Genomic DNA, 12381 nt, shown 5'->3' with positions numbered 1-12381 from the left:
GCAGGCTCTGCCCAGGGTACAGCACACTCCCAGAGAGTAAAGGCCCATCTGGAAACCAGAGCTGTGTGTCAAAGCACTGACAGGGCTCAGCAGACACAAACGACGCAGCTTTTGTTTGGAAATGGGAGCGAGATCACCTCCCATCTCAGCTGCTTCATGAACCCACACAGTGATTTTCTGTCCAGTTACAGCTTTTCCCTTTGGTTCTCGTTCCCAACCACTGGCCCCAGTAGAAGACACCCACCAGTTTCCACCTCTGCTCGGGGATGGCGCTGATGTCCACAGGATGACGCTCTATGACATTGAGGAAACGCGCCTCGGGGACAGCAATAGCACAGATCACGTGGACCCACCTGGGGAGCAAAGAGAAGACACAAATCAGGGCCTGCCATCATTTGAATGAAATGCTCAGGAGGGCAGTTAACATTTCCCTGCCTCCCTCAGCATCGAGGCACATTTCCAGGGGTTGGCAGCCTTGGCAATGTTCCCAATCGATTGTTAATCAGGGTGGCACAAGGTAAATGTCTCTGGAACAACAGAGATCAACCTTCCCCTACACCCGATATTGCACTATGCTAAACATCCTCTGAGAGACTTTTCTCTGAGAAACAACCACTTTCAGCAGGAGTTCAGAAGCTCTGCTGTCGAGCACAGTCACTCGAGCTCATCCTGCCAAGTCAACGAGGAGCTGTTCCCTCCAGAACCCCAAAACTTGCTGCCACACTGAGCACTAATTCACAAATTCACAAGACATGGAGATTAGGTGCAGCGTGGAAGGAAAAGACACTCAGAAGCAGCACTCACCGGCCATCAGTGGTCATCTGGAGAGCTCCTCCTCTGAGATTGCACAGGCAACACTCCTGCGGGAACACAACTCCTTCAGAAAGGGACCCAAATCTCTGCCAGGCTGTTCATCCTCCCCAGAAAGTGACCACACCCCAGCTGGGATGTCAGAGCAGCCCGAATCCTCCCAGAACCCGTGTCTGTGGGGCAGGGGTGATGCCAGCAGTGCCAGGGGGCTGTGCTGTGCCAGTCCTTACCGCTGCCCAGGCGCCGGCCGAGCACCGCGAGCACGCCCAGCTCTCGTTCACCAGCTCCGGGCGGATCCCGTAGCAGCCTGCAGCAAACAGAGCACAGCCCCTCAGAGCAGCCCCTCCACAACTTTCACTCCTTTTCAGCTCAGAAGCAACTCTGAGAGCGTTTGAGGACCTGTATCCAACAGGCTCTGACAAAACTGGAATTGGGACCGGCAGGTCTGAAAACAACGAACCAAACCCCCCCACAGGTAACCCTCACATTTGCTTTTCACTTTTCTAAGGGCTGCAATAGCAGGACTTTGTGTCTTTAAGCAGGAACTGGGCTCCAAGGTGATGCCACCACTGCTGGAGTGCACTCACACATCAAAACAGGGAAGGGCGCTGAATTTTGGCAAGGTTGAGCAGTCACTTTTGCTGAGTGGTGTTCTGAGGAAGGACAAGGCCAATAATACTGCAAGGAAATTAAATACCTGCATTCCACATGGTTAACAGTATTTCATTTATGTTATAGGAAGTGTTAAAAACCATCTCATTTTACAGAGCATCAATTACTGTAACATGCAAACACCAAATCCTCCTACAACACCACCAAAATAGTAGAGTGGTATTATGGCCATTATAAAGACAGGGAAATAAGAAGAAAAAAAATCCTTAAAATTCTATAAAAGGCACTGAGGTTTGTCACTCAATGGGAAGAAGACACAAATACAGTTTTGGAAAAGTAGATCTATGTGATTCCTGCAAGCCTGTAAAGTGAGTGGAAAATTGAAGATAAGCATCTCATTCCATCCAGCCTCTATCTCTCCTAACAAAATCTCATCCAGCCTTCACCTATCCTAACAAACTGAACAGAAAATTTCAGCTGGGAACAACATTCTCAAATTACTGAATTAAACTTAAAAGAAGACATTCAGAAAGCACTGGGATTGCCCCCACAGCCTGATTTATAAATATCATCCACTTAACCAGATAAACAGCATGTCAAAAAAAGTCAATACTATGGATCTGCAGCTGCTCTCCACATCTGAGCTCTCTTTTCATCATATGGCAAATCAGGGCAGCAAATTCCACCCAGGCCTAGAACAGGGACAGGGGTGTTCAGTCCAAAACTGAGCTGAGCGAGAGCCAGACCCTGAGCACAGCCTCAAGCTGCACCAGGGGAGGTTCAGATTGAAAATTAGGAAGAATATCTTCATGGAAAGGGTTGTAAAGCATCGGAACAGCCTGCCCAGGGCAGAGGTGGAATCACCATCTCTAGTGCTAGAAAAATCCATGGATGTGGCACCTGGGGACATGGCTCGTGGTGGTGCTGGGCTGACCTTTGGACTTGATGGCCTTAAAGGTCTCTTCCAACCTCAGTGATCCTGTGAGGGCAGAACAGCCCCATTTACTGAACCCCAGGCTGTCCCATAAGGATAATCCAAGAAGAATATGCTCTTTTTATGGATTTTGTCAGTGCCTCAAAAGCCCAGAACCCTTCCCAAACCTTTCCCTCTCCGCAGGGCCTGGCTGCTGGAACCCAGCACGGTTTGAGAGGGCACTTCCCAAGAACACACAGGCTGCCAGCTGGTTTTACAGTCAGCCAAAATACACCTCACCACTGCAATCCTGCAATAAAAGCAAATGGATTCTCTGCAGCAAAGTCAAAGGGATGTCACAGAGCACAAGGAAACAACCAGGCACTGGGGCCTCCATCACATTTAACACCTGTCCTGCCCTACCCTCAAGGGGAGAGTACAGCCAAAATATAAAACTGAGTTTCTCTAAAAAAAAGATGGATCTCAAGTCTGAGCCTGCAGATTAACATCATCCTGCCCACATCCCCTCTGTCCTTAAACAGAACTTGGCCACAGAAACCATTCTGACAGATTGGACTACTGCAGGCCTAAGGATGGACAAGATGCAAGAGCCCTGAACTGTGAAGGCAGGATGAAATCTTCCTCTCACACCCACTCTGCATCCCATGGCCTGATTAGCCAGAAATGGCCATAATCAGGGATTCAGCACAGAAACAAAAGTTGCCTTCCAGTTCCCCAGCCCTGCTGAGCTGCACAGGGACCTGCAGGCTCTAAAATTGGAACAACAAAAGTAATTCCAGCTGATGCAAGTCAAATAAGATTCCCCATCTGTCAAGATCAAACAGCTGAACAGTAATTCGTCACAAATGTTAACTGGATGCTGTACAATCTGCACTGAAGGTACACTCCACCAGGATTAATCAGATCTTCTTTTAGACATAACTATCAGGGAAGCAAACAGACATATGTTCCCTTTTGTAATCAAGTGCCATTACTACAAACACTATCACAGACACTAATAAAATATATCTCAAACTACTCCATAATCTCTGCTGCATGCAGGAACAATACAGCCTCCCCCAGCAGAACAATATTGGAACAAAATATGTGAGAGGAAAGAGTGCAATAAAGCCTTTGAGTTCTGCTTTATTACAAAAAAATGAAAGGTATCAAAAGAAAGAATCTTTTCTGTGAGACAGAGAAGAATCAGTCACCAAAATAAGCAGTAAAAAGAATATTGGTGTGTATTTTTAAGATGAGTGACTGCCAAGATGGACTTGAACACACGGATGTGCTTTGAGAGAAAGGTTGGGATGAGAGAAAGGATGGGAACTGAATGAGCTTTAAGCTCCTTCCAACCCAAACCTTTCTGGGCTTCCTGATATCCTTGTACCAAGAAAGATAAAAACGGGGAGTGACAGGCTACAAACCTGCCAAGAAGGAACTCAAATACAGCAACACACAAACTCCTGAGCTTCTGGGGACCCAGAGGCTTCGGGAAAGGGGAAACACTCACTAGCATGAACCTGCAGGCAGCATTTGGCACAGGATATCAAGGGACTGGTTCCATCCTCTCCAATGTAGGAATTTGAAGGAAGGGGCTCGGTGTTTTCTCCACTCGAGGTAAAGCACATCTCTGGGATCAGGGGCTTGGTCTTCTGCCCACACTTGGAAAGGTGCACGAACGAGGACGGCTCCCCTGTGGAGACCGGGGCAGCTTCCTTCTCCACCTGTGAGGACTGCAGAGAAAACCCCATCACTGGAACCACCCCCTCCTGCCCATGGTGCTCACTTTCCACTCTGAGCACTCCCCTTGCAAAAAGGTCACCCAACACCCGACACCAAACAGCCAAAAAATGCCCTGAAATCCTGATTCCCCCCTTGCTTCTCCCCCTCTTCCTCAGGCATCGCCTGGGAGCTGTAATTTGTGGTGGAAGCTCAAAGAAGCATTAGAATAATGAGCAGCTCTTCCTGGTTTTCTTCTGCAAAAATCTGAATTCCTAAAATTGCAGCTGAAAACACTAAGGAAAAATAAAAAGGGAAATATTACTAAAAGCAAGGCTTTCCCTCTCTCTCTCCCATCCCCTTGGCATCCTTCCCTATTTTTCCTGCAAGAAGTTCTCCTGAAGGACATTTCAAGGTTTCTGGTAGCTGACAGAGTTAATAGCAATGGATAAAACCAGCTCAGCTGCACCCAAGTTTTCCTCACAACAGCCAGCAATCAGAACAGATATTTTATTTTCAGTTTGTATAATAAATCAAGAGATTTTATTGAAGGGAGAGGTGGGTTCTGCTTTCCTCAGGAAAAGCTTCCAACACAGCTACAAGTATCTAAGGCACGAATTCCTGGTGGGCACACAAAGCCAGATTTGCCTTTATGTGAGAACAAATCAATGCACAACTGCACAAATAACTAATTCATCTGATGAATTTTGCCTTTCTGCTTATAACATCTCCCAAAGCATATTGGTAGTTTCCAAAAAAAGGTGATGGATGTGCTTACTCAGTAAATTTTTATTTTGTGGCTTGTTTGCATAAATTCAGCAACTCGGGCCCGTTTGGAAACAGGAGCCTGGTGTGAGTTTTCTCTGCATGGAACAGTGTTTGCAAAGCTCTTTCAGTGTGGTTTCAAAATGAACACTGAGCAAGCCAGAGAAGCCAGGAAAGATAACAAAAAAGGCTCCAGCCACTGCCAAATCCAAACACGTTTCTTTGGTGTGCAAATTCCTATGGGTTTGTCTGTATCAGAAATGTCTGCATCCTAACTCAGCCATCTGAGCAGTGTCAGAGGTTTAGATGAGATATTAAGGTTTAGATGAGATATTAGGGGAAATTTCTTCATGGAAGGTGTGGTCAGGCAATGGCACAGGGAACTGGTGGGGTCACCATCCCAAAACCCACGTGGATACAAAGCACATGGACACAGAGTGGGGGACGTGGCTTTAGGGTGAGCACGGTGGTGGGGGATTGACTGCTGGACTTGATCCTAGAGGTCTTTTCTAACCTGAAAGATTCCCTGGCTCTGTGATGGGGAATTACCTGGTTATAGGGGTAGAAGAGGGTGCAGACAGCACAGTATGGCTCGCTCAGGGCAGCAGCTGCATTGAACTTCCTTTCAGCTGGGAAATTAAGTGCTTTGTTCTTCCACTGGAAGGAAAGTAAAGATTTCAAAGCCTCTGGATCACTCATATCTTCCTCTCCAGAAAATGGAAACATTTCTAGAATGAAAAGGAAAAAAAGAAATCCCAAAACAATGAGCAGGAAGTAAAGACAAAAGAGTAGAGGCAAAAGGAGCAAGGGTGAGTTAAACAGTTCAGGTCTCAACAACACAAGAAGTGCAATAAACAAAAATATTCAACTCCTCCATGGTCTCCCATATGCCTATGCCCCAAATACTTCCTTAAATGGACAGGATATCCCCTTTGGGGATAGGATACACAAGACAGGGGCAGCAGTGACCTGAAGAACTGGCCATGAGGAAGGGGAGAATGGAGATTTACTGCCTTTGGAACTGCCTCTCCTTCCCAGCTGCGAAACCTCCACCATCCTTTTCATGAAGATTTAATCTGAACTTTGCTAAGCTGAAAACACATGATGCCAGTGCAAGGAAATGCCCCTTTCCTGTCTCCAGCGAGGAGCTGTGTGCTCTGGGAGGAGGGGATGATGTGCCAGGCCAGCTCCCAGCTCCCAGCCCAGGCTGACCCAGCCGTCCCAAGGTGCAGCCCAGAGCTGCCCTGCACACACCGACCCTGGCTGGGGTACCCTGGGTCAGAGTTCTGCTACAGCCATTGCCTCCCACCTGCACCCCCACCATCCCTCCCTCTGCCAGAGCTCTGCCAGCGACTGCTCCTGCTAATTAGTTTGCTAATTCTTTATTTTATAAACCTTTAAAAGGTCCTTGGCATTTCACGATTAAACCACTGCCGAATCCATTTGTGGCAGTCAGGGGGTCCGAGTTTCTTACCCCTCCTTATGAAGGAGTTTTGAGTCACTGTGAGTGTTAAAGACATTTTCCACACGAGGCTGAATGTAAATCACTCCCTGCACCACCAGTCTGCAAAGTTTCCAAAAGAACAGGGAACTCAAAACCATCTTGGAAGAACATTATCCCCAGAGCTCAGCACATTAAACCAAATTGTTCACTGCTTCACCGTTAATTACTGGAAATAAGCAGTTTATGTTCTGCTCTACAAGTCTAAGTCTCCTCCCCATTCTCCCTCCCTTTGAAGATTTTCTGACTCTTGGGTTACCTGAAAGGATAAAAGGAACTTGGAGTAAAATGTTAATGGCTGAGTTTACATCTCAGATTTTAAATGCTGCCCATATTTGTCAGACAATGTGGAAATTTTATTGTGTTTGATGAATCTCTTTTTTGAGGTGGTGAGTGCTGGGTGTGTGGCTCTGTCACATTTCATATGAGGGTTATCCTCTAAAAAGTGTTTATTAGACATGAATCAAACCCCACATTTCTCCAAATTTCAGTCGAGGCACATCAGGTGACAGACCAGGATTTATGACACCAGTGAAATCAGGGAAAGCAGCAGCCTAATCCAGAGTGACAGAGCGAGAGAAGAAAGGGAATGGCTGCCATGTGCTGTCACCCTGGCTCCTCCCAGGATGGATCCAGGGGGACACAAGGCATTCAGGATGGCTCCCACATTGCCAACAACTTGTCCGGGCTGAATCTTTGTGTGACATGTGCATTCCCTTCATTGACATGCTCCCTGTTCCTCCTGCAGCCTGCAGACCATCCTGCACATCATTCCCTGAAAAGGCCTGGGGTGCAGAGAGCTGCCTCTATTCCCTGGTGGAGAGGGAAGAATCTGTTTGATCAGATTTTGCCCAGCAGAGCTGTAAATCAGTCCCCAAGAAATGCCAGCTTCCACAAAAGCTGTTCCTGCTCCACCAGCCAAGTCCCCAAACAGCATCCAACAAGTCAAAGCAGTGAGAGGAATCTGCCTAATGAGGATCCTCCAGCTCAGAGCTGGTTCCAAGGTCTCACACCAAAACAAGATAACAAGTCTCAGCTGCCTCTGCACACTTCACTCCGTGTTACACACTTGGAAGGCATCAATTGCATCCTCCTTGGTGAGGAAAGGAGCTCTGTGAGCTCAGGAGAAGCCTTTCCTGCAGGAGGCTGCTCTAAAATCAATGGATGCACTCCTGAAGGAGGCTGAATGGGAATGATGTTCTTTGGAATGAGGAGCTGTGAGCAGGGACTGCCAGCTACACCCACGTGCCTGACCCAGCACACAAAAGCTCCTTACTGGGGCATTGTCCATATTCTGAGTAATGTGGAAAAGGCCTCAAAGTGGGAAATTACACCACAAAACAGTGTGAGAAGTAAGAATCTTTTCTTTCCCCTTGGTCCACACTGTTGGGGACTGGAATGTGATGAAAGAAGAATCAGTGGTGTACAGTTAAACACCAAAAGCATTTTAATTCTCATTTCTGCATCTGCCAAGGAAAGTTGGACCCCAACTCTGATGTGAATTAGGAGGTAAAAAAAGGTTAGAACTGACTTTCCTCACACACATGAGAGCAGATCTGACCTCCACTGCCTCCAAGGACCAGCTCTCATCCCACTGCAGTATCCAAGGCAGAGCTTTGCCTTTAAGATATTCTTTTCTGCAAACTCTTTTTTCCCTTTGCCCAAAATGCTGCCTCATTCTGCAGCCAGCAAAATATTTTTCTTGAGTGAAAAAAGGGTGGGAGGTGAGAAGTGACACATCCCACGGAGGAGTTTTGTTTCCAGCTGGGTTATCCAAACGGGAACACGCTGCATTTCCTACCAGCTACGTGTAACACAGAGTTTCAGGCCACCCAGTTTTGTCCAAGGTTTCAGCAATTCCCTGGGTCACACAGGACGTGCCCAGGTCCCTCCTGGTGCTGCTCACTCACCCTCGTCACTCGAGGTCTCCTGTTTGACCACGGACAGCGGGGAGCGTGTCGGGGGCTTGCCCAGCGGGTGCCGCCGGCTCTTCTTGATCTCCATCTTCATCTTGGAGAAGGCAGAAGCAGCCTGGAAGGAAGCACAAAGAGCTGGATGGGCACCCCGAAGGAGGGAACAGGACAAGAGAGGCAGAGCCTCTGTCAAACAGAGTTCTTGGATTCACACAGAAAACTTTTCTCTGCCTTTTGGCTGAACCACTGAAGCCTTCCGAGCCAGTTCCTGGAGCAGATAAAAGCCAACACCAACTCTTAAGAAGTTGGGTAAACTACAGAGTTTTCTTCAAATCAGGACAGCCTCAGAACATCTGCAAGCTGCCAATTCCATCAGCTCGTGAAAAGTCTGCTAAACCCCATACACAGCTGGGAACTCCAGGAAATCACAACTCATGGAATCCCAGACTGGTTTGGGTTGGCAGGGACCTGAAAGACCATCCAGTTCCAACCCTGCCAGAGGGCTGTAGACCTCTAGACCAGGCTTGCACCCAGCCTGGCCTTGGAGCAGGCCACGACAGCCTGTGAGCCACTGACTGTCACAGTCATATTTTCTAGAAAAATCCCTTCACCCAGGATTTCTCTCCTGGGAAGCTGAGAAGCCTCAGAGAAAAAGGAAAACAATATATATCTGATTGCTTCTCCTGTGTTTTGCTGCTTTGGAATCTCCTTGGAGATTCTTTACCAACAGGTGATTGTTTCACTGGTTTAATGTGAATTGTTTTCACTCTTTGTCCAATCATGGCCAAGCTGTGTCAGGACTCTGGAAGGAGTCACGAGTGTTCATTATTATCTTTTTAGCCTTCTGTCTGCATCCTTTCTGTATTCTCTAGTATAGCATTCCTGAATAGAACATACTATCATAAAATAATAAATTAGCCTTCGGGAACACGCAGTCAGATTCATCATTCCCTCGTGCCACAGGGCCCCCCACAAGTACAACGACTGACCTCGGCGGCGCGCTCGGCCTCGGCGCCGTCGTGCTCCTTGCCGGGGCCGTGCAGCGGGCCCTGCTCGCGCCAGCCCAGGCCCTGCTGCGTGGCGAACTGCTCGAAGGCCTGCTGGCAGGACATGTGCTCCTTGTCGAACACCACCTTCTTGCTGCGGGGCACCACGTACAGCATGGGGATGATGGGCCGCGGCTTGAAGTCGTCCTCCTCGGCCGGCGCCTCCGAGGGCTGCACCACGTTCAGGGGGGCCGCGGGCCGGGCCTGCTCCGGGCCCGGGGCTGAGGGGGGCACCGGGGGCCGCGCCGGGCCCGGCCCGGCCTCGGGGGGCGGCTGGGGGGCCGGGACGGGCCCCGGGGGCTGAGGGGGGAACAGCTGCTTCTTCTTCCGCTCGCCCTTGGCCTTGGGGGGCCGCGCCTTGGCCTTGCACTCCCCTGCTGGAGAGAAAGGCGACACTGAGCCCTCACACCCAATTCTGGGAATGCAGCATTTCCCTGCCTTCCCAGAGCTCCGTGATGGGCTAGCACGTTCCACCATGGGATTACTGCTTTCCCTTCTCTGAGCTCCACTCTGGGCTAGCACGTTCCACCATGGGATTACTGCTTTCCCTTCTCTGAGCTCCACTCTGGGCTAGCATATTCCACCATGGAATCATTGCTTCCTCTCCCTTCCCAGAGCTCCACTCTGGGCTAGCACGTTCCACCATGGGATTACTGCTTTCCCTCCCTTCCCAGAGCTCCATTCTGGGCTAGAACATTCCATCATGGGATTACTGCTTTCCCTTCTCTGAGCTCCATTCTGGGCTAGCACGTCCCACCATGGAATTATTGCCTTCTCTCCACTCTGGGCTAGCACGTTCCACCATGGAATCATTGCTTCCTCTCCCTTCCCAGAGCTCCATTCTGGGCTAGCACGTTCCACATGGAATTACTGCCTTCTCTCCACTCTGGGCTAGCACGTTCCACATGGAATTACTGCCTTCTCTCCACTCTGGGCTAGCACGTTCCACCATGGAATTATTGCCTTCTCTCCACTCTGGGCTAGCACATCCCACCATGGAATTACTGCCTTCTCTCCACTCTGGGCTAGCACATCCCACCATGGAATTACTGCCTTCTCTCCACTCTGGGCTAGCACATTCCACCATGGAATTACTGCCTTCTCTCCACTCTGGGCTAGCACGTCCCACCATGGAATTACTGCCTTCTCTCCACTCTGGGCTAGCATGTTCCACCATGGAATCATTGTTTCCTCTCCCTTCCCAGAGCTCCATTCTGGGCTAGCACGTTCCACCATGGAATTACTGCCTTCTCTCCACTCTGGGCTAGCACGTTCCACCATGGAATTACTGCCTTCTCTCCACTCTGGGCTAGCACGTCCCACCATGGAATTACTGCCTTCTCTCCACTCTGGGCTAGCACGTCCCACCATGGAATTACTGCTTTCCAGCGGGCGCTCTGAAAGCTGCACACACTCAAGCTGTGTCTCAGCACTGACCTAGAGAAGCCACTTGAGAAAGAAAATACTTGTGTCATTTCTATGGACTATTAAATTCCTGACTGGAACACAAAGGCTGCTAAAAGCAACGTTTCCTGGAGGGAAAATATCTAAATCCCTAGGAAACTGGACAGTGTGCCAAAAAACCTGTAATATGTCACATTAGCCAGGACTCTGTGCTTCAAGCTTTTTGTCCTCCAAAGTCAGGGGCACAAAACCATCCACTGGGATGCAGGAATGAAATATTTTTGTACCATTAATAAAATAAATATTTTAAACAGTATTTTTTTATCTTTATGCCTTCCTTTTCTAATCTGTTTTTCTGTATATTCACATTAGCACAGCTATATGTGAATAAATGTGTATATAAATAAAGACATACATCAGGAGGTGTGCTCAGATTTAGTTTTTGCTGATAAGGAGGTACAATCAAAAGAGTTTGGAGACCCCCATTCTGTATCAGTAGTTGGCTGCTCCCTGTGTTTGCAAGCACAGCTCTTATCTGGGTATTACTGTGTATCACTGCACCCAACAGCCCCAGGAAATGAAGAACTGGAAACAGATACCTGAATCATAATTACCCAAAGATTTCTGCTATCAAGCTCCTTTAAAAAAAAAAAAGCTTTTAAGGCATAAATCAGGTGCAGCACAGAGCTCAGCCGGATCCTGAGATATCCTTTACTCACACCCATGTCCTTGTTTCTCCCAGCTCACTGTCACTCGGTTTATCTGCACAGCCCTCATGGATGTGACAACACTTCTTGAGCAGATAAACATCTCAGTATTGTCACCAGAGGCAGAACTGGCCTGTAAGAGTCCTCCCCACTCTCTTCCCTGTGAAGGGATGCACACACTCGCATTCTACAGCAGTGAATAAATTCCTGCTCTCCACTGAGGGGGAGTCTCCAGGCCGGGATAATCAGGGACAGCCTGCTCACCCCAGGGAAGCAATTCCACCAACCCCAACCCACCCAGACCCCTCCACTTCAGGCTACACCAAACCTGACCAGCCCAGCCCATGAGTGGAAAATCAGAATAACCATCACATAATAGAGGTTTCTGCATGAAGAAGGGTGAATAATCCCACAACAGGATAAAGTGCCAAAATCCCTGCTGAAATCCCCTCGGGATCACCTTAACCCCGGCATTCCCCAGCAGTCTGATCACTTTATTTACAATTTACACTAACTTATAAAAATGGGAACAAGTCCAGCTCAAATAATTATAGTTGTACTCATGTAGGCAGTCCCTCAGATAAACTGGTTTGTTCTATCACAGAGAAAGGAATATTGAATTTCCTTAGAGAAACAAACATATTGAATGAAAGGCAAATTGGATTTCTCCCCAGTTGCACAAAACCAGATCATATTTACTCTCTATACACTCCAAGAATTCTCTCCCCAACAGCACCACAAATGCCATTCACCAGCTTTATTGACTTCTAAAGGGTAATTTGACAGCAGCTGGCACGGAGAACTGTGCTTGAAAGTTTTTGCATTAAGATGAACAAACGAGTTTGCAAGTGAATCTATGGAATCAGAAGCCAGGAAAAATTCCAAGAGCCTATCTGGCTATCCTGAACACTTCCAGGAAGGGAAAGAACCTGAAGGCACAGATGCACAGGCAGCTTAAGAGAGGAATGTCTGTCCTGTCCTTCCA

The 12381-nt window shown here is 48.3% G+C and overlaps 1 protein-coding gene across 4 annotated transcripts in view; it reads right to left on the bottom strand.

Moving 5' to 3' along the window:
- Positions 1-12381, bottom strand: part of KDM4B (lysine demethylase 4B) — a 74837-nt gene that overhangs the window by 9130 nt on the left and 53326 nt on the right. For 3 of the 4 annotated variants that reach the window (XM_038163568.1, XM_038163569.1, XM_038163571.1), the window contains 7 exons: positions 9229-9662; positions 8237-8357; positions 5375-5553; positions 3852-4074; positions 1041-1117; positions 805-860; positions 245-353 (listed from right to left, as the gene is read on the bottom strand). In XM_038163568.1, the coding sequence (XP_038019496.1) occupies positions 245-353; positions 805-860; positions 1041-1117; positions 3852-4074; positions 5375-5553; positions 8237-8357; positions 9229-9662 (1199 nt within the window). The remainder of the gene's footprint in view (positions 1-244; positions 354-804; positions 861-1040; positions 1118-3851; positions 4075-5374; positions 5554-8236; positions 8358-9228; positions 9663-12381) is intronic. The other variant, XM_038163570.1, reaches the window with a different exon arrangement.

Source organism: Motacilla alba, chromosome 28, assembly GCF_015832195.1.
Source record: "Motacilla alba alba isolate MOTALB_02 chromosome 28, Motacilla_alba_V1.0_pri, whole genome shotgun sequence".
Taxonomy (NCBI): Eukaryota; Metazoa; Chordata; class Aves; order Passeriformes; family Motacillidae; genus Motacilla; species Motacilla alba.
This window is presented reverse-complemented; position numbering and strand designations above follow the sequence as displayed.